We start from the raw sequence: 22890 nt of genomic DNA, 5'->3' as shown, positions 1-22890 counted from the left end.
CTATGATGCTGCTTGGCCTGCTGTGTTCATTCAGCTCTACACCTTGTTATCTTAAAGCAAATGCGCATCTGGCTCTGGGAGTGGTACATGAAAACACTAGAGAGCTATCTGAAGCTCTGCTCCCACACATGACACTACAGTGCAGTGACACACAGTGGCAGCAAACTTCCACCCTGATGATATAAAGAGTAGAGCATTCAGCTGCCTAAATACATACTGATCACAAGTAACAGATTATTAAAGAACATTGACCTTCAGCTTATTGCAGACAATTTACTATTAAAACTCAACTAGAGATAATTCTGCCCATTATAGCACAGTACTGATTTCTTTAAAAAAGTGATAACGCTTAAAATTCCTGGCTCAATATTTGCTTTTTTCTCTTTTGTGTGATGTATCTTGGAAAGGATGATCCCACCAATCACTTTGTGCTCAGATTTCCTTCAGAGTCAGCATGGTGTTGGCAGACAGTACAATCAGGCCAAGAAGTAAAAACCAACTTGCTTGTGGAACAGTGATGCTGCTCGAGCTGCCTCTGGTTCCAAAATACCAGGGCTGGTTGGAGGAAATCTGGCACTGATTTGGTATTCTATGAAACTAGGTTGTATTTTACCAGATCTGCAGCCACTGAGAGGAAATGTGTCGAGCACAGCATTTACTGAGCTGCAATATGTATGATGTGGGAGTGGAATCTCTTATTTACCCATCAGGAAGTCATCCCAGTCTCATGTTCAATATGAAATCATCAGCAATGATCAGCTCCGGACTCTCAGAGCAGAAATAGAACAGACAAGACTGGATCTTTCAAACATGTCACATTTGAAACATAACGGTATGTTGAATTAAACAGTGTTAGCTATAGAAAACAGCATTTGGATACTGATATAGAAATGTAAACATTACAAGTATGAATACATCAAACAGAATGGGCAGAAAGTTAAATAATGAGGAGACAGGTTCATAAATCTCATCCACAGCAGCCTGAGGGAACGAGGTGCGATGGACAACAATTATCCTGGGACAGATGTTCATTCTTTTAATGCAGGACACAGTCAGGCAAGTTTGAGTTCTGAAAAAGGATCACTGGACTTGAAATGTTAGTTCTTTTTCTTTCCACAGATGCTGCCAGACCTGCCGAGTTTCTCCAGCAACTTACGAGCCTCTTATTAAATACAATGACTGAAAAAGTAGTGTATGTTATACCCTTTGAGGTCTTCATTGTTTGTATAAATGTCACTGAGTGACAGATCATCACCTAATCAATGTTTAAAATGGAGCATGAGATTTCGGAGCTTGTGTCTTCACTCCGTTGTAAAACTGTGGTCTCAGTTGCCAATTGGATGCAAGAAAAAACTCAATGTAACAGTCTGAAAACACTCCAAGTTGCTGTTCCACATGGTAGAGGCACACTGACAATGTACTAGAATAGAGAGATCCTGGGACTTGACAGTGGAAGAAATTAATCACTTCTCCTCCAAAATCTCATTGATGGAGGAGAAGGTAGCTCCATGCTCAGCTGCTATACCCAAACATTAATCCAAAAGTGGAAACAAGTAATCCCTGACAAACAAAACATCACAAACACACATACAACATTAAAATAAGGCAGAAACCTGGAGATACAGAAAAGAGGCAGTGCAGCATAAATACCGTCCATGGCATAGCAAAGGCAAATGTGCCAATATGCTCCTCACCATCTTTACAGCTTTAACAAAAAATGTTTGCATCATCCCATTCCTTAAGAATATTAAATGCAGTGAAATTATGGCTACAAGACAAACTGTGGATCCAACACTGTTCATCTATAACTCATGTTAAATAGATACACTTAGTTTCTGAAATGGTTGATTGTGTCCATCCGCCAGCAGAGTACACAACAAATAGCCCATGGCATCCAGCAGAACAGGATAATCACTATAAAGCAAGTCAGACGCATTGGCACATCCACCCCATGTAACCACACTAACTGCAACAAGCTCACTATCAGAGTTGTTACTGGCGCAAGATGTCAGTTGGAGGACATAAGCTATCAGCTGTTGTTGCTGTTCAAGACTGTTCTTCATTCCAGTTCTTCACTCCACTGTCATCTGTTCAATGTGATCACAAAGCAACTGGTACTGCTCTGCAAAATTCAAATATACAACTCTGGTTAGACCAAAACTCCACTCATCAAACATGCCCTGGCTAGGTAGAGCTCAAAGTAAAGCTCTCTCTACATTGTCCCCATCAAGCACTCTCAGGATTAGTACAGCACAGTGTTAGGTAAAGAGTACTGCTACCTCTACCCTGTTTCCCAAACATGCACCAGCACAGGGAAAGTGTGGGGTTAGATCAAAGTAAATCGGACTCTACTCTTTTAAACTGAAAGTAAAATTCCCTCAACACTGTTCCCATCAAGCACACCCAGGACAGGTACAACAGGATTAGATACAGAGTAAAGCTCCCTCTGTATTTTCCACGATGCGGAGGTGCCAGTGTCAGACTAGGGTGGACAAAGTCAGAAGTCACCATTGGCCACTCAATTACCTGGAATTATCTTGCCATTATCTCTTCACCTATATATTCTGTGCCTGTGCACTTTCCTCCACTTCACCTGATGAAGCAGCAGTGCTCTGGAAGCTTGTGTTTTCAAATAAACCTGTTGGACTATAACCTGGTGTTGTGTGACTTCTGACTCAATATTTTCCAAATAACCCCATATTAGCATTCATCCCTTGTATACACCCTACATTTATAATTTCTCAGTCTTCGATCAGATTGCAAAGTTAACACTTTTAAATCAAATTAGAGTATAAATTTTGAGCAGTTGGATTCAGAGAAAAGAAACCTTCATCGCATCAAGCTGAACGGACTCTGCTTCCAAAGCTGGAATGAGAGCAGTGTTGTCACAGTTTGAATCAAACCATGCCTCAGGCCAATCCTGCCTTGTTCCTCTCACCTTGGTTCAGGTTCCCAATCACAGATTGCTTCTTCAGGAAGTCGCTGCACAGTGTCTTGCTTAGTCCAAAAGCTAACATGTTGTGTGTAAAAGTCCTGCAGCAAAAGAACAAAAACATACAGTCATACAGCATGGAAAAAGACCCTTTGGTCCAACTTATCCATGCCGACCAAATATCCTAAACTGACCTAGTCCCATTTGCCAGCGAGTGGCCCATATCCCTCTAAACCTTTCCTATTCAGATACCCGTCCAGATGCCTTTTAAATGTTGCAATTGTATCCACCTCCACCACTTCCTCTGACAGCTCATTCCAGATAGCCGCACATGCGTGAAAAAAGTTGCCCCTCAGATCCTTTTTAAATCTTTCCCCTCTCACCTTAAAACTATAATGTCTAGTTTTGGACTGCCCTACCCTGCGAAAAAAAAAGAGTTTAACTATTCATCCTATCCGTGCCCCTCACGATTTTATAAACCTCTATAAGGTCACCCCTCAGTCTCTGACCTTCCAGGAAAAATAACCCCAGCCTATTCAGCCTTTCCCTATAGCTCAAACCCTCCAACTTGGCAACATCCTCGATCAAAATAGTCTAAAGCAGCAGGGATTTACCTCCGGGTCTGATGTACAATCCTCCAGTCCCCACGATAATTGGCTATTTAATATCACTCCCCAGTATTGCCTCATGTTCATCCTCCCTGCACCCCCCAACTCCCACAGGCAGCTCTTACCCAAGTTGTCCAAAGGCAATATTCTCATTAAAGCGATGGCTGTCGTCACGCTCCTCTGCAGTCATGTGACACCATTTCTCCCTGTCAGGGCAGAATTAACATGTTAAATGTAACATGAAGCAGGTGTGCACGTGCATGTGTGCGTGTAAGGGAGAGACTGTACGAATGACAGTGGGTGTGCGAGACAGCGGGAGTGAGTGTGTGTGTGTGTGTGTGTGCATGCAAACAAGTGCGTGAGAGGGGTGGGGGTAGCAGGGCTGTGAAACAGCACAAATTCCCTCAAACAGCTCTCCTAGGGTTCAGTAATAAACCCACAGTGGGCAGGACGCTAATTAACCCTCTGCATCCACACAATTGCTGTTTTTCCTACTGATCAGAAAATCCAACTGCAAAACAGCTGAAGGAGCAGTGGATAAAGTGAGTGAGGACTTTGCCAGCAATATTTGAGAGTCAAGAGGAGTTAGAGAGCTCCGTCAGACCCCAAACCTTTACCTTAGTTTGCTCCTCAACCCTTATCGTGACCTCCTTTCCTATGACTAGGTGAGACCGACACCTGACCCGTCAAACCACAGCTTCCTTTCTTTGCTCCCTCCCTCCCTCCTTCCTGAGTGTCAGGCTCAGACTGCAGCCTTCTGTCACTGATAATCATTGGGTCAGTCTAGCCACTTGCCAGGTGAAACATGGAAAAGGAAAATAACAAGGTGTAATCATTGAACGCAACTGGACGGTCATGTACTCGAATTTCCAAATCCTTCCCAATAGCTGTCCCAATCTAGTCTGCCATTTGCCCACGCTGGGCTTTAAACAATAATATATTATTGACAGCTCCTGGGTCAAACTCGCCATTTAAGTCCTCTCAGTATTTGGGCAGGTATAGTGTCACTGGGCCATCCGTGGGAATTCCAGGCTTCATCACTGCCTGGTGCTCAGTGAACTGATTACAGTCACGGCAAGCCAGGAGGAGGAGGAGCAATTAATGTCCTATAGACCCATTGAGTGGCCTCCAGCAGTGCACCAAATACCACACACTCTCATACAGTGCACTAACACTCTGGAGCACAGCTCTGTTTCTCCAGCTTCCCCCAATGGTTACACATTCACACATTAGCTCCTTCTCCTGGCCCCTTTTACAAGTGAGAGAGAGGAAAGTACTACACCCAAGCGCTAAGTGTGAACATTAAGCCAGATCTGAGGATACTCTGTGGCGCAGTGGACTTGTTCCTACCTGTGGCCAGACAGTCTGGATTTTTGTCGTGGAGATGGTGTCAGACAGGTCAATTTAAAATTATTTTTAAAGCAGGGTCAGTCTCATACCTGGTTGTTGGTGATCTCTTCTTCCGCTCGCAGTGAACTGCATCAAAGAAGGCAGCATTCCAAAACCTCAGGGTGTGCCTGCCATGTAGCAGAGAACAGAGTCAGTCCACACAGGTCAAACTATTCACGTGTTACTGCCACAGGGATTGAAAGAGAAATTGACCATATCTTCTATATTGCCAGATGGTTTTGACAGGGCTATTTTTTCCATTGTCATTTCCAATGCCAGGTGGTCCATCTGAATTCATTAGATTCTTAATTCCAGGATTTGAACCCAAGACCCCAGAACACTACCTGGGTCTCAGGATTAATAATCAAGCAACAATACCACAGGGCCACTGCCTCACCCTGTTGTAAAATGTCCAGGTGAGATTTCCTTCCCTGATGCATTGCAGCTTAGCCTCCAGCTGTAACTCTCAGCCAAAGTTCCCCAAACTACTGAGATTTGCTGCAGACATGCATCCAGGGGCTGTTACCTCATGCAGTTACAACTGGAGATGGTTTTTGACTCAGTAGCGTAGAAACCACTCATTAGCACAGGGTCTGTGAAACATTAAACAGCCCTTCCCTTTCAGCCCCTGACTAACCTGTGCAATCCCACAAGAATCTTATTAATTGCATTTCTTAAAAACTGAGATGAAGAGATAGAGACCCGCACATCCAAAGCCACAAGAACAGGCAGCACTGTAAGCAGGGGTACCAAGTCCCTTTGATCCTTCTTTCCAGCCCCTTACCTCTGATTCTATCCCTTCATCTCATCCTATTACTTGTCATGTATTCACCATTCTGTCTGACTTTCCCCTCTCTGATGCTGAACAATCTTTGCTTATCAAAGAACTTAACTTCACCCCCTTATGCCACCACCTCAACGAATTCCAGGTGCAACATGATGCTGATCTCTTCCTCCATCGCCTTCACCCCCATATCCACTTCCTTTAAGAGAAGATCTCTCCCTGTGCCTGGACTCCCTCACCTACTTCTCATACTCTTCAACTTGGACCCTCTCCCTTTGGCCTATTGCCTACATTTTGATCTATTCATCAGGAAGTGCCAATGTGACATTGGCACCCTCATTTCTCTGCTCACTCCCCTGCTCTAACCTGTTTCCCTCTGAAATTGCTGCAATTTAGGTCCAACCCTGACCTTACTATCAAACCTGCTGTCGGGTGGCACCATTGTCACCTGGCTTGTGCATCCACCTAGACACTTCCTCTAATCTACGTCTAGTTCATGGTCTCATCCCTGGGCACCAGGCTGTTGTTTCCAGGACTGTCACAGACCTCATCTCCTCGAGACCTCTCCTCCACAACTTCCCACCTCACAGTCCACCAACCAAAAAACATCTGATAAAGTGTCACATAACAAGCTCATCATCAAAGGTAAACTAATGGAATAAAAAGCACAGTAACAGCATGAATGTGAAATTGAAAAAGAAAATGCTGGAGAAACTCAGCAGATCAGGCAGCATCTGTGTAGAGAGAAACAGAGTTAATGTTTCGAGCCCCAAAAAGTTATGACTCTTCTTCAGAACTGAGAAGGGCTGGAATATGGTGTTGAAAGAGGCAGGGAAAGACAGAGTCTGGAACAACTGATCTGAGATGAACTTTGCCTTAATTTTTAGCTTTTGTTCTTATCCAGGACTTATGTCACTAATGCAGGCACCGTGGTATAGCGACTTATAAAAATTTTCACCGTATTTATTGTAAAAATACAAAACAATAAATTGCTATTCTATTCTATTCAAATGAGGTGACAGTACTCAGAGCAAATAACAAAGGGAGTGCTAAAGGAGTAAAGAAAATATAGAGATGTTAAATAGGTGCAAATCATAGATACAAACAGGAGAAAACAGGTGCTGTTTTGGTGGGGAAGATGGTTATAATCAAATTGAAGCACAGAGCTCATGCTCTGAACTTACTAAGTAATAAAGAAGGTAAAAGCACAAGGGATCTGGGGGTAACTTTCCAATTGGATCCAAAATTAGCCTAGCAGTGGGAGACAGAGGGGTCCATTATAGTTTGTTTCATATATATATGAACAATATAGAAGAAAATGTTGGGGAATGATAAGTAAGTTTGCAGATGATGTGAAGATCGGCTGGGTAGTTGACAGTGAGGAAGAAGGTCTTAGGTTACAGGAGGATATAGACAGATTGGTCAGATGGGCAGATCAGTGGCAGATGGAATTTAACCCCACTAAGCATCAGGTAATGCACTTTGAAAGAAGTAACAAGACAATGGAGTGCTCAATGAATGGTGGTAGACTTGAAAGCTCAGAGGAACAGAGGGCCCTTGGGGTGTTTGTTCACAGATCACTAGAGATGGCAGAACGGGTTAATAGGGTAGCGAAGGAGTCACACGGGACACTTACCTTTAATCAATTGTGACATAGATCATAAGAGCAGGGATGTCATATTGGAGCTTTACAAAACTTTAATTAGGCCACAGGTGCAGTACTGTGTGCAGTTCTGGACACCGCACTGTAGGAAGGACATGACCGCACTGGAGAGGGTGCAGAAAAGATTCACCAGGATGTTGCTGGGGTTGGGGTAGTTTTGCTATAAGAAAGGCCAGATAATCTTGGGTTGTCTTCTTTAGAGCAGAGAAGGTTGAGAAGGTACCTGATAGGGATTTGTAAGATTATTGGGTGAACATTTGACTTGGTAGAGGTGTACAAAATGATCAGAGGTATAGATAGAGTGGACAGCCAGGGACTTCTTCCTAGGGTAGAGGCAGCTATTACGAGGGGGAATAGTTTTAAAGTGAGTGGAGGTAGATATAGGGGAGACGTCAGAGGTAGGTTCTTTACTCAGAGAGTGGTCGGGGCGTGGAATGCATTGCCGGAGAGGGTAGTGGAGTCGACCTCATTAGGGGCATTTAAGCGGCTATTAGGTAGGCATATGGATGATAGTATAAATGTAGGGGTGGAGGTTAGACTGACCTTAGGATTAGGGTAAAAGTTTGGCACAACATCGTGGGATGAAGGGCCTGTACTGTGCTGTACTGTTCTATGTTCTATGTTTTCTAACATGGAGGGTGAACAGAAAGCAGCTGTTCCCTTTAGTTGAAGGGTCAATAACAAAGAGGCATAATTTTAAGGTGGAAAGTAGGAGGTTTGTTTGGGGTTTGAGGAATTCTTTTTCATTCAAGAGGATGGCGGAGGTCTGGAATGCATTGCCTCGGAAGGTAATTAAGGCAGGAAACTTCACAACCTTTAGAAAAGTACTTGGATGAACACTTGACCTGTCACAACATTCAAGGTTATGGACAAAGTGCTGGAATGTAGGACTTGTGAAGATTTAGAGTAATTTTTTGTCAGTGCAAATGTAATGGGCTGAAGGGCTTCTCCGGCACTGTCTGATTCGATGATGCAATGATTCTGAGTCCCGAAGGCTGTAAAGCACCTCAGCAAAAAGTTATTTGTTGCTCCTCCAGCTTCTGCGATAGCAGGCCCAGGACAGAAATGTTAGCACGAGAGTAAGGTGGTTTATTGAAATGGCAAGCAGCTGGAGGGTCAGTTGGTTGAATGACAGGGAACTGAGAGTGGCATTGAATGGTTATTTTTCAGACAGTATGACTTGGAATTGAACAACTGACCTCTGACTCTGGGTCAGAGGTCTGGTCTGGATTTAGGGGGAGGCGATGGCTTAGTGGTATTATCGCTGGACTGTTAATCCAGAGATCCAGGTGATGTTCTGGAGACCCAGGTTCAAATCCCAGGTTGAACTCAATAAATATCTGGAATTAAGAGTCTAATGATGACCAGTTGTTGGAAAAACCCATCTGATTCACTAATGTCCTTTAGGGAAGGAAACTGCCATCCATACCTGGTCTGGCCTACATGTGAATCCAGACCCAGAGCAATGTGGTTGACTCATAACTGCCCTCTGGGTAATTAGGGATGGACAATAAATGCTGCCTAGCCAGCAACGCCCTCATCCTGTGAATGAATAAAGGAAAAAAAAGATTCAACACTATGCCCAGAATAGAACCATCACTGGGTGTAGCTCTCAAACAGTGAATGACAATCAACTACAACCCTCAGGTAGGACTGAGCACTCATTTACAAAGTGCTTTTCACATCTCCACCACAGCCCAAAGTGTGTCAAGTCATGAGTTAGGATAAGGTGCCACATCCAGCAAGGAGATATGTAATAGTTCACCTGTCATAAAATATTGATGAAAACAAAACATTCTTTGAATACTGTATACAGAATCACAGTAGAAGGCCACTTGGCCCATCATTACCATCTGCCATACTCCTACACATTATTTCCGTCTTAGTAATCATCCATATACTTTTGAATGCCTCAGCTGAAATACCTCCACTGCATATCCAGGCAGTGCATTCCAGACCAATCGCTTGCTGTGTGAGAAAGATTTTCTCAACTCACAATTGCCTCATTTACACAGCTCTAAGTCTGTGCCCTGTGCTTCTCAATTTGTTTATGAATAGGAGCAGTTTATCCCCATCTATTCTATCCAGGCTCCTCACAATACTGAAAACTTCTGTTAAACAGAAACATACATACATTATATTTTAAAAAGATACTGCAATACTCCCTCAGCACTGACCCTCCGACAGTGCAGCGCTCCCTCAGCACTGACCCTCCGACAGTGCGGTGCTCCCTCAGCACTGACTCTCTGATGACACGCCACTCCCTCAGTGCTGTCCTCTCTCTAATCTCCCAGTACTACAAAATTAGGTGTTGTGCTGAGAAGTGTGGAGTGTAATATGCATATACAACATGCAGTATACTGTCAGATTGTCACTGCAGAGACTCTTATTCTCACCTTTTAAATCAGGAATTTACTGAAACATTAGGAAAGAAAATTACCAGATAGGCTGCAGCTTCAGGTGTGTGTACAGGTATATTTTTTCCCCTTTCCTCTCCTCCAAACATTCCATTTTCACTGAGGGCAGGAAAAACAAAAACACATCATTACTTTCTGCTGTACTCTTCATTAAAGACGCAGGTAAAAAGATAAGAAATACGAGTAGGCCATTCAGCCCCTCCAGCATGCTCCACCTTTCAAGAAGATGGCTGATCTTATACATACAGCTTTGCATTGTAGGCCATGAATCTTAGCATCAATCTGACATGATATGCAAGTTGTATTCATATAGCATTATTAATGAAATGAAACATCCTCAGCCTCTTCAAGAGGCTGATAAAGCAAAGCATTTGTTATTCATGCAGATTGCCAAAAACATGGTTAAAGGCCTACATCTTAAATACACAACGGCCAAAAATCCACAGCTCACAGCAATAAAAACTGCTGATTGCAAACATAACAGGAGAAGGCCACTCGGCTCCTCAAGCCTGTTCTAGCATTCAATAAGGTCATGGCTGATCTGATTTCTTCACGATTCCACTTACCCTGCAATAACTTTTCACCATCTTATCTATCAAGAATCTAACTTTGCTTTAAAAATATTTAACAATTCTGCTTTCACCACCTTTTCAGGAAGTGAGTTCAAAGTCTCACAACCCTCAGTCAGAAAAATCCCCTAAACGGGACATGTTATCAGGGCTAGACCTCCTCCTTTTTCGTTTTGTCTCTCTTAACAAAGAAGTCACATATCCTGAATCTTATCTCCACAATATCTATTAGGTCATCCCATTAATTTCAATCTAGGTTATTAAGTCATCTATTTTGTCCCAAACAAAATATACCTTTAGCTTTATAATTTCCCCTCCACTTTCCCCGATGTTTCCCTCATCACTAATGCATCATTATGCGTTAAGCTCTCTGTCATTCCCTGGTCCACTTTGCTGGTTTTCACCCAAATCGTTACTGCTCTATATCCAGCCTCAGCAATTCTGAGATTTCTTTTGAATGTACCCTTCCTGAATTCTCCCAAACTAAGCCCCTCCTCACTTCATCAGTTTAAAATCCTTCCTCCTGCCCCAGTGAACCTTGCCAGTTTAGATGAAACCATTCCAGGTGCAGTTTCCTATTTCACCAGTTCTGGCCCCAAGGCCCCTTAAATCAAAATCCCTACTACTCCAATTTTTCTAACAACAACAGAATTCTTTTTTAGCCAGAAGAGCTTCTTTTGACCCTGACACCAAGGAGGCAATGCAAGCTTGGCACCTGTAATTCACAACTATACAATGAACTGTATCTATTCTCTAGTGATAGTGCACATTATTACTGCCCTTTCCATCCATCCATTTGAATGGGCTCCCTTCCAGAGTGACATGGAAATGTGCCCCACGCCCTGCAAACTTTGTCCAGAACCACACAGGAAGCAAGAACCTTGTATCTGTTGACAGTCAACATCAGTACTTACCCCTAGGCAGCCCTAATATCATAATGACACAGCATAGGAGCTCATTCAGCCCAATACATCTGTGCAAGCTCTATGAAAGAACTATCTCCTCTCAGCCCTGCAAATCTTTCCTGTTTGAGGATTAGGTATCCAGTTCTCGTGAAAGTTGTTGTTAAATCTGCTTCCATTGCTTTAAGGCATGTTCCAGCTCACAACATACTGTGTAACCAAAGCTAATCTCCTCTTCCTGAAATTGTTTTTCTAATAACCCTAATGTGTCCCCAGTTATCAACTCTCCTGTCACTGGAAACAGTTTACTTTTTCTATCAAAACTACTAAATTTTGATGGTCTCAGTTAAATTGTTCCCTAATCCTTTCAGTAGAGGCTCCTGAGTCTGGAATTGTTGGTTGGTTTGCTGAGCTGACTGGTTTTCACGCAAACGTTTCATCTCCCTTCTAGGTGACATTGTCGAAGGACTGTTGTTCTCTCACTCTGAATTTGTATGGTCCGGTCTATCATGTTTCCAGTTTTGTACCAGAGTGGTATGTAGATGGGGTCTATTTCAACATGTTTGTTTATCGCATCGGTGGTTGAAAACCAGGCTTCCAGGAATTCTCATGCTTGTCTTTGCCTTGCTTTGGCCTAGTACTGTAACTTTGTCCCAGTTAAACTGATATCCTTATATGTTGGAGTGTACTGAAATGAGGACGAGTTAGTCATGCCGTTTTGCTGCAAGTTGGTGGTCATGTATCCTGGTGGCGAGTTTCCTGCCTGTCTGTCCTATGTAGTGTTTCTCGCAGTTGCTGCCTGGTATTTTGTATATCACATTTGTCCTGCTCATTGTGGTTATAGGGTCTTTTGTCTTTGAGAGTAACTGGCGAAGTGTGGTTGTTGGTTTGTGTGCTATCCTTATTCCAAGAGGTTGTAGGAGTCTTGTAGTCAGTTCTGTTGTGTTTCTAACATAGGGTAGGGTGGCCAGTGTGTTGGGGTGTACAGCATTTTCTTGGTGTTGTTTATTTGCCAGGCATCAGCAGACAAAGCTGTCAGGATAATTCTTGTTTACAAAGACTCCGTACAGGTGTACCTCTTCGTTTTTTTGTCCGCCGATGCCTGGCAAAGTTAGGGAGCTTGCCATCATCATCCCTTTGTCTGCGGTATGTTTGCATGGTTTACAAGTCATCTACTGTGAGTGCAATCTTGTGGGCTAACAAACAAACCACACTATTGTGTGTCACAGATCATACACCTGAACTAAAGCAGCTGAACCTGGAACTTGAAGCACTTTAAGAGACAATCCTCATGGAAGCCACTTACCATTCTCACTGGACTTCTCCCGAGTCTGGTTTTGCGTGTCTCTAGAACATAAGAAGTAAACAAGTAACTTAGTGGCCATGCCCCTGAAACTCCCCTCTCACCATTTACCCCACAGGAGCATTAAAATAACAATCAGCTGTCAGCAACCTTGTTCAGCTCCCAAGGTCAGATATCCTGCTTATGGTTGTGAACATACTTGGAGCAGACATGGACACATCTTCCACAGGGCAGAAATTTAATAGGTACTGGAAAAATTCCTCTCAGTTCCATTCCCAATTAACCTGAAACAGTGCCCTTCTTGCACCCAGTAAAATCCCATAAGAGGCAGAGACTGACAGGTTGTATCTGAAAGAGAGCGCTGTGACAATGTAGCACACGTGCCAACACACAGGCACAGATTAATGTTGGAGCTATGGAATCAGAACTTTCACTTAAAGCCAAGTGTCTGAAGAACTGAGCATAGCTGATGTAGTGGCTATGCAAAATACAAATGCATGGCGGAGGACATATCATACATCAATGTTCTGGGGTAACTTCCATTTCAATTTCAGATGAGCTATGATTTTAATATCACTCTAATCAAACACATTACATTGGAAACACATTCCAGCTGCAATGTCATTGCGGGGATATACAAAGGGATTGGGGCCACGTTTGCTCCTCAGTGCCTTGGAAGAATGAAAAATACTCACTCATTCTTCAGCTTCAGCTTCTTCTCCAGACCCCCAAAGAAACCCTTCACATTTTCAGTGTTTTTCAGTAATAATGCAGCGAGATCTCGTTTCTCTGTCAGCCAGCTGTTGGCTGCTTTCACACTGGAGTCATCTTCTTTTGCCTTCAGGTTTGACACATTTGGATAGGATTTGCCTGGACAGCAGAAAGACAAGGCTTACCATACACAGCTACTGAAAGGACTGGGCAGTGTTAGGCTGGGTGAGAATCATAGAATTCCTAAAGTGCAGAAAGAGGCCATTCGGCCCATTGTGTTTGCACCGACTGCCTGGACAGTATCCCACCAGATCCAGTCCCCTACCCTATCCCTGTAACCCCACATTTCCCATGTCCAATCCACCTAGCCTGCACATCCCTGGATACTATGGGCAATTTAGCATGGCCAATCCACTTAACCTGCACACCTTTGGACTGTGGGAGGAAACTGGAGCACCCAGAAGAAACCCACGCAGACATGGGGAGGACATGCAAATGTGACACAATCATCCAAGGCTGGGCTCAAAGCTGAGTCCCTGGCACCAACCCTAACCTTATCATTGTGAAGCAGCAGTGCTAGCGACTGAGCCATTGTGCCACCTCTCTTCCTGATCTCACTGATCAGCGCCTGGTCCATGGCCTTGCAAGTTCCAACATTTCAGGTTCCTGTTGAGTAAGTGGAGGGTTTCCACCTCAACCCTGAAAGTGGGCAGAGACCTGGATAAGAAGAATTTCTGAAGAAGGGTCTAGGCCTGAAACGTCAGCCTTCCTGCTCCTCTGATGCTGCTTGGTCTGCTGTGTTCATCCAGCTCTACACCTTGTTATCGCAGATTCTCCAGCATCTGCAGTTCCTACTATCTCAGAGACCTGGACAGTTCCTTTATACACATTTATCCAACCATTTCTGAAAGTTACAACTAAATTCGCTTCCACTGCACTTTCAAGCAGGACAATCCAGATCATAATGACTTACTGTGTAAAAGAAATCTCAGTCGCGTAAAGTAGGCATGCTCTGGTTAATGACTCACTTCTCAGGGACTTAGTTAGTCTTGGTTCAAAGCATTTGAACTCTTCTGTTAAATTTCTCCTAAATCTTCTCTGGCCTAAGAACAATCCCAGGTTCTCCATATAACTAAACATCCACAGCATTATTCCAGATAATCTCACATGTTCTCTCTCCAAGGCATTGTCATCCTTCCTAAAGCCAGTCCCCAGAATTGGACACTATCATCTCTCTGGAGTCCAACCAGAGTGTTATAGACACTTAGCATAACTGCCTTGTTTAAACAATTTGTGTCTTTGTTTATAAAGCCAGGATTCCTACATACGTTTTTAACAGTTTTCTCAACTTGTCTTGCAACTTGAAAATTTGTAAACAGAGAACACCATTGAGAAATACCAGGGGACAAAAAACATTTGTGAGGGTGGTAAATAGACCACAAAACTATGTTAATTATGTCGGGAATGGCATTAAACAGGAAATCAGAGATGTGTGTGGTAAGTGAACATCCATAATTATGGGGGACTTTAATCACATCTAGATTGGTTGAATCAAATTAGTCATAATACCATAGAAGAGGAATTCCTAGAGTGTACATAGGATGGTTTTCTGGATCAATACGTTGAGGAACCAGTTAGAGAAGAGGCCATCCTAGACTGACTACTATGTAATGAGAAGAGAATAATTGGTAATTGTAGTTGAGAGAGCGCCCTTGGGAATGAGCAACAACAATATGATAGAATACCTCATCAAGATGGAGAGTGAGGTAGTTGATTCTGAGACTAGGGTCCTGAGTCTTATTAAGGGAACCTATGATATGATGAAGTGTAAGTTAGCTATGATGACTTGGGAAATATTATTGACAGTGGATAGGCAATGGCAAACATTCGACGAGCAAACAAGAAAACGACAAAGATTGCTTATTCCTGTCAGGGGCAAGACTGCAAAGAAACAGTGGCTGAACCATAGCTTACCAGGGAAGTTCAAGGCAGCGTTAAATGCAAAATAGAGGCATACAAATTGGCAACAAAATTGGGAAACCTGAGAATTGGGAACAGTTTAGAAGTCAGCAATGGAGGACGAAGGGATTAAGAAGAGGAAAATACTGTATGAAAGTAAGCTTTCAGGGAATGCAAGAACTGGCTGTAGCAGTTTCTATAGACCTGTAAAGAGAAAAAGACTGGTGAAAACTAACATAGGTACCTTATGGTCAAAAAAGCTGGAGTTTCTAACAGAGAACAAAGAAATGGCTGATAAAAATTAAATTCATACTTCACTTCTGTGTTCACAAAGGATGAACACAAATAACATACCAGAAATGATGGGGAACACAGGGTTTAGTAACAGGGAGGAAATGAAGCAAATCTGACTTAGTAGAGAAATGGCGTTGTGTAAATTGATGGGATTGAAGGCTGATAAATCCTCAGGTCCTGATGGCCCCCACCCGGAGTACTTAAGGAAGTGGCCCTAGAAATAGTGAATATATTGGTGGTCATCTTCTAAGATTTCTTATATTCTGGAGCAGTTCCTACAGATTGGAGGGTAGCTAATGTAACCCCACTATTTAAAATGGGAGTTAGAGAGGAAATAGGGAATTATAGACCAGTGAGTCTGACATTAGTAGTGGGGAAGATGTTTAGAGTCCATTAGCAGGGTTTTTATAGCAGAGCACCTAGAAAACATTTGCATACATACTTAACACTACACACTAAACAACTGCATCTCCCAGTCGCGAACCATTTCAATTCCCCCTCCCATTCCTCAGACGACATGTCCATCCTGGGCCTCCTGCAGTGCCACAACAATGCCACCCGAAGGTTTCAGGAACAGCAACTCATTCTGCTTGGGAACCCTGCAGCCCAATGGTATCAATGTAGACTTCACAAGCTTCAAAATCTCCCCTCCGCCTACCACATCCCAGCTCGTCCCCGCCTCCCTAACCTGTCCTTCCTCCCACCTCAAGCCCCATCCCCATCTCCTACCTACTAACCCCATCCTGCCCCCTTGACCTATCCGTCCTCCCTGGACTGACATATCTCCTCCCTAACTCCCCACCTATACTCACCTTTACTGGCTCCATCCCCGCCTCTTTGACCTGTCTGTCTCCTCTCCACCTATCCTCTCCTCTATCCATCGTCTATCCGCCTCCCCCTCTCTCCCTATTTATTTCAGAACCCCCTTCCACTACCCCATTTCTGAAGAAGGGTCTAGGCCCGAAACGTCAGCGTTCCTGCTCCTCTGATGCTGCTTGGCCTGCTGTGTTCATCCAGCTCTACACCTTGTTATCGTGTTACTAACATCGGTGTGATCCGACAGGAACTGCTGTTTCCACTCACCTACGTAATAGAAGGTGAAGCACATGGTCATTAGATTCTTGGCAGGACCAAAATCATCCATTTGGTGGCACCTGTAATGACAGCACCAGAACCTGGACCATATTCACATAATTTACAAAAGATTTATACATCCCATGTACCACATAAGAAGTATTCCCATACATATAGAAGCAAAAAAAATCAGAACAGGTTCAAAAATTCAAATATTGGAGGACAATATCTGCAGATGAAAAATGCAATAAAGAAGTAAGAATAAAGACAGTGATGGGAAAGACTGCAGTTTGTAAGAAGAGACACTAGCCATTTGGAAATCTCAACAAGTAACTCAGGAAATTAAAAACTGAAAGAACTGTGGATGCTGTAAATCAGGAACAAAAACAGATGTTGCTGGAAAAGCTCAGCAGGTCTGGCAGCATCTGTGAAGAAAAAATCAGAGTTAACGTTTCGGGTCCAGTGACCCTTCCTCAGAACTGATTGAAGCTGGGAAAACATCAGTTTATATGCAGAAGAAAGGGAGGGGGATGGGGTAGGGAGTAAATGATAGATAGAGCCTAAACAGAGAGAAGAGCAGTTGGATAGACAAAGGAGTTGATAACAATCTGGCTAGGAGGGTGAATAGTTGTTAATGGGGACTGTTAGTGACTAACAGGGGGTGTGTAATGGCAGGCGATGTAATAACAAGGCGTGGTGTGTGGGGTAGGGGGCTAGGACATAGGAGAGTTAGACCCTAAAATGAACTCAATATTGAGTCCAGAGGGCTGCAGGGTCCCCAGGCAGAAAATGAGGTGTTGTTCTTCCAGCTTGCATTGAGCTTCGCTGGAACACTGCAGCAAGCTAAATATCGAGATGTTGGCCAGGGAACAGGGCGGTGTGTTAAACAGGCAGGCAACAGGTAGCTCAGGGTCTTTCTCGCGAGCAGAACGTAGATGTTGTGTGAAGCAGTCACCCAGCCCACGCTTCGCTTCCCCAATGTAGAGGAGACCACATTGTGAGCAGCGACTGCAGTAGACTAGATTCTGGGAAGAGCAGGTGAAGTGCTGCTTCACCTGGAAGGTATGTTTGGGCCCTTGGATACTGGGGAGGAAGGACGTAAATGGGCAGGAGTTGCACCTTTGCTGGTTACAGGGGAAGGCGCCGTGGGGTCCAGGGAGCAGGGACCAGCATGTCCCAGAGGGAACGATCCCTTTGGAAGGTGGACAAGAGAGGGGAGGCAAATAAGTGTCTGGTGGTGGCATCTCACTGGAGGTGGCGGAAAAGGTGTCTGATGATCTTCTGGACGTGGATGCTGGTGGGACTTTATTTAGTATTTAACTCAGGAAATTATTTCTGATTTGTGCAGAACTGAGAGTTGGACCTTATGGCAGGTAGAGATCAACTTACTAAAGAGCATTGAAATGTGGGTTTGGAGGAAAATGGAAAGAATCGATTGGACAGAAATTGTAACAAGTGAAGGAATGCTGCGGAGAGTAACTAAAGAAATTTGCTGAACATAATTCAGAACAGACAGAGTGAGGGTAGGACTCACTTGTTAAGAAGAAAAAAATTAGAGAGAAATGTTATGAAAGACAGACTTCCTGGAAAAAGAGGAAGGAAGGGAATATCAATGCTGAAAATTGAAAAAAGTTATTGGCAAATGAAGGACAGACATGACAGACGATGAGTCAAAGGTCTGCCTTTTGGCAGAGCAGACGTGATGATACCAAATCTTTAAAAACACTGGATCAGTTCCAGCTGGAGTATTGTGTCCAGTTCTGGGCACTACACTTTAGGAGGATGTGAAGCATTATGAGAGTGCAGAAAAGATTCATGAGAATGTTTCCATGGAGAAAAGACTTCAGTTACATGGATAGCCTGGAGAGGTTAGTTCTGTTCTCTTTAGAGAAAGTTGAGAGGAGATTTGATTGAGAATGTGTTTCACTGCAGAATACAGACTGCTCACAAGTGGCATTTCTGAACCTGGCAGAACCACAGAGTCACTCAGTATGACTGCAGCCCCACAACTTATTTAAAACTTGACTACAGTTTTGGTTAGACTTGGTAAATAGAAAGAGAATGCCCATGGCCTGCATAGAAGTAGTAAAAGCAATACTCACTCAAACAGAACAACAGCAAAAGACTGTACCAATCGGTAGAAAGCATACTCAGAGATACATTTGGAATGGCACCGCTGCAGTGAGAAAAAAAGAACTTCCTCTCAGTAAATAATCACAGGGTTTTATTATAGTGTTCAAGTTGCACAATTCTGTACATCATACGTTTTACATTAGCCCAGGGAGAAGGTTCGTCTGACAGTTATCCAGTTTGTCTCTGCAGAGACGTTGCCTAATCTGTTGAGTTTTGCCTTTCACAAGCACCAGATGCTTTACCGACCATGAATTCCAAAGTTTGGGCATTATTGAAAGAAGGGCACAAATTCGACTGGGACAACATATCCATAATAGCAGCAGCCAAAGAGAGCCATGCCAGGGAATTCCTGGAGGCCTGGTATTCTAACCGGAACTCCATCAACAAACACGTTGAACTGGACCCAATAAACAAACCTCTGAAAAACAGAACTGGAAGTGATGCCAACCACCCCAGCAAACCGAGGCACATAAATAACAAGTGGGACAGAACATAACACTTCACCGGAGGCACACTGACGACGTTAACTAGCAGGGTGAAACATTTACAAGCAAACCGACCAGCTCAGCAAGCAAGTCTACAACCTCAACCTGCTCAGCGTTGGCCCAACTTTCGGTTGCTATTGCCAGTTATCACTGTCAACGCTCAGAGCAAATGAAGTACAATGCCCATGAGTACACCACCTTTATATTGCCAGTGTTGCAATACTAGAGTCGGCTACGAGAGGCCATCAGTCAGCCATCGTAATTCACAAACAGAGTTGAGTCACTAGACTTGAAATGTTGACTCTGCTTTCTTCCCATGGATGCTGCCAAACCTGTTGAATTTCTCTAGCAATTTCTGATTTTGTTTCAGATCTCCAGCATCTGCAGTTCTTTGTTTTATTTTAATAATAATCTCACAGCCTGCACTGTAGGAAAAGGCCATTAAGCCCAACCAATCCACATCATCCATTAACTTCCCTGCATCCATCATGGGGAAACAGCCCCATGTGGCCTATCGAGTCCACTCCTCAAATTCTATGAGATCATAGCTGATCTGATAATCCTCAACTCCACTTTCCCGCCTTTTCCCCAAATCCCCTGGTTCCTTTATCGATTAAAAATCTGCTTATCTCAGCCTTAAAAATACTTAATGTCGTAGCCTTGACATCCCATTGCAGTGAACAAGTCTACAGATTCAGCACCAGAGATGAAATTCCTCCTATTCTCCTTAAATGGGCAACCCCTTACTTTGTGTTTATACCGTCTGGTCCCAGACTCTCCCAGAAGAGGAAACAACCTTTCCACATCTACCCTTTCAAGTCTCCTAAGAATGTTATTTCAATAAGAATAAATGGGGATCTGACTAAAACATTCTAACACGGCTCAACAGACTAGAAACAAGGAAGATGGTTTCCTTGGTGAAGGAGTCTAGAACCAGGCTCAGTGTTAGCATTTGGGGTAGGCTTAAGATGAAGCAAGATTTCAGCACTCGAAGGATAGTGAACCTGTGGAATTCTCTACCATAGACGGCTGTGGAGACCAAGTCACTGAATATATTGACAAAATATATAAATACATTTTCAGATTTGAAAGGCATCATGGGGTATGGAGAGAAAGCAGGAATACGGCTTTGAGGCAAAGGATCAGCCATGATCATATTGAATGGTAGAGCAGGTTCAAGGGATCGAATGGCGTAATCCTGCTCCTATTTTCCATGTAATAAGGTCACCTCTCATTCTGCTAAACTCCAACGAGTACATATCCAACCTACTCATAAGACAGTCACACCATTCCCAGGATCAGCCTGGCAAACCTTCTCTGGACTGTCTCTAATGCAAATGTATCTTTTTTTAGATATGGGGCCGAAAACAGTTCATGGTATTCCAGCTGTGGTCTGACCAGTGCCTTGTGTAGTTTGAGCAAGACTTCCCCCTATTTTCATACTCCATTCTGTTTGAAATAAAGGCCACTATCCCACTTCCATTCCCTAATATCCAGTGAACTTGGATGCTAATTTTGTGTGATTTATTTTTGTGATCCTCTGTTCTGTAGCTTTCTGCAGTCTTTCTTCATTTCAGTAATATTCATTTTTTTCACCCTGCCAAAGCACATAACCTCACATTTTCCCACAGTTATATTGCATCAGTCAGGTTTTTGCTCACTCTTGTAGACTCTATGAGTCAGCTGCACAATTTGCATTCCCACCTATTTTCACAAATTTGGTAATAATACATTCAAGTTTCTATGAGATCGCCCCCTCATTCTTCTAAATTCCACTGAATATAGTTTTAACCAATTCATTCTCTTGCCTGCCATCCTAGGAATCTGTCTGGTAAACCTTCTTGGCACTCCCTCAATAGCTAGAACATCCTTCCTCAGACAGGAGACCAAAACTGCACCCAATACTCAAACAGTGGTCCTACCAGGGCCCTGTACAGCTGCAATAAGACATTCCTGCGCCTGTACTCGAATCAGGCCACCATACCATTTGACCTCTTCACCGCCTGCTGCGCCTGTACGTTTCAGTGACTGATGCACAAGGACACTCAGGTCTCATCGCATCAGCCCCTTTCTCAATCTATCACCAATCAGATAATAATGCACCTGCCTGTTTTTGCTACCAAAGTGGATAACCTCACATTTATTACTTCCACTGAATTCAAAGAATGCTAATAAATTTGTCAGGCATGATTTCCTCTTCACAAAGCCATGCTGACTCTGCTTGATGATATTATAGTATCTAAATGCTCTGCTATTACATCCTTTATCACAGAGCAGGGGACACAGTTTAAAAATCACAGGTCTCCCATTTAAGATGGAGATGAAGAGGAAATTTTCTCTTAGATGGTCATGTGCCTTTGAAACTGTCTGGGCTGAGAACATGGAGGCAGGGTCATTGAATATTTTTAAGGTTGAGGTGGATAGAATCTTGTAAAGCAAACTTGTGAAAGATTATAAATGTAAGCAGGAACATAGAGTTACCAGATCAACCTTGACCTTGTTGAATGGTGGAGCAGACCAGAGGGACAGAGTGCTCCTAATCTGTATGTTCATATAATTAAATTCACATGGAGTTGAACAATTTTAGATCATAACTTATGCTCAAATTTTGCTTTTTCTTTGCTGATTATTTTTCTCTGTTGATTATTTTTCTCTATTGTTTCTCTTTTCTATTTTCCATTGTCAGTGATTCAAGATCCTGCTTTTCACACTTCTACACACGTGTTCATTTTTTTCTAAATCTTGTCCCATTACCACTCCCCCTGGCTCTGACTCGTCAATCTCTCCTGCCTTCCACCCGACCTTCTCTTTTATTATTTTTTTTAAATTTCCCTCTATCCTCCCTTTTCACCTTACTAAAACTTACATTTCTACCTTTTTCTAGTTCTGATGAAAATCACAGCTCTGAGATATTAACCATGTTTCTTTGTCCACAGATGTACCAGATCTGTTGAGTAAACCTGCACAGTCTGTTTTCATTTTAAATCAAGTGATTGAAGAGGATATTGGACACATAGAACAGAGTATCAAAAAGTGGTTAGTTATGGCTACAACCTATATTTCAGGAAGGCAAATGGCCAACACTTATTCCAGTGTACGTTCAGTTACCACTTGCAGTGGCTTCAGAATAGATCACCTGCCCCAGAGGTGATTACTCAGTCCCAGCTACTCCACCCAGAGGCTACACAATCACCCAAAAATCACCCAATTAGCAATTTTGCACGTTGCCGCAGCCTTGTTCACACCTGGGCACTAACGTATTTTGCAAACCACTCTCTGCCTTGGCTGTTTTCTTCAGAACAGAGCTCCCCGAATCGAGCTTTCTCCTCCTGGTCAATTTCTTGCCTGCAACATGAGAATGAGACAAAATTAGACAATGTTTTCCCTCAAAATTGAGACAATTCCCCTGTTCACTCCTCCATTCTGGTCCCTCGCACCACATTTCACACTCCTATGTCTTGCTGGAAACTTGACTGACACCATAATAAATTGGAAGTGGGGATATTTGCTGACAATTGCATAAGGTACAGCATCATTTGCAATCCCACAGATACTGAAGCAGTATGAGTCCAAATGTACAAATGGACAATTTCCAGGTTTGGGCTGACAATTAGCAAAAAACTTTTGTGGCACATAAATGCCAGGCAATGGCTAACTTCAACAAGAG

General features: G+C 43.2%; 1 protein-coding gene across 3 annotated transcripts in view; it reads right to left on the bottom strand.

Moving 5' to 3' along the window:
- Nucleotides 1-22890, bottom strand: part of LOC109917987 (uncharacterized protein KIAA0513) — a 123166-nt gene that overhangs the window by 62399 nt on the left and 37877 nt on the right. For 2 of the 3 annotated variants that reach the window (XM_020517885.2, XM_048605543.1), the window contains exons 3-12: nt 22469-22568; nt 18708-18781; nt 16615-16685; nt 13263-13437; nt 12571-12611; nt 9817-9892; nt 4980-5057; nt 3666-3746; nt 2939-3033; nt 38-2122 (exon numbers count right to left, since the gene is read on the bottom strand). In XM_020517885.2, the coding sequence (XP_020373474.1) occupies nt 2073-2122; nt 2939-3033; nt 3666-3746; nt 4980-5057; nt 9817-9892; nt 12571-12611; nt 13263-13437; nt 16615-16685; nt 18708-18781; nt 22469-22568 (841 nt within the window). In that variant the 3' untranslated portion in view covers nt 38-2072. Of the gene's footprint in view, nt 1-37; nt 2123-2938; nt 3034-3665; nt 3747-4979; nt 5058-9816; nt 9893-12570; nt 12612-13262; nt 13438-16614; nt 16686-18707; nt 18782-22468; nt 22569-22890 lie in introns of those variants that run through there. The other variant, XM_048605547.1, reaches the window with a different exon arrangement.

This window comes from Rhincodon typus, chromosome 15 (genome assembly GCF_021869965.1).
Source record: "Rhincodon typus isolate 14 chromosome 15, sRhiTyp1.1, whole genome shotgun sequence".
Taxonomy (NCBI): Eukaryota; Metazoa; Chordata; class Chondrichthyes; order Orectolobiformes; family Rhincodontidae; genus Rhincodon; species Rhincodon typus.
This window is presented reverse-complemented; position numbering and strand designations above follow the sequence as displayed.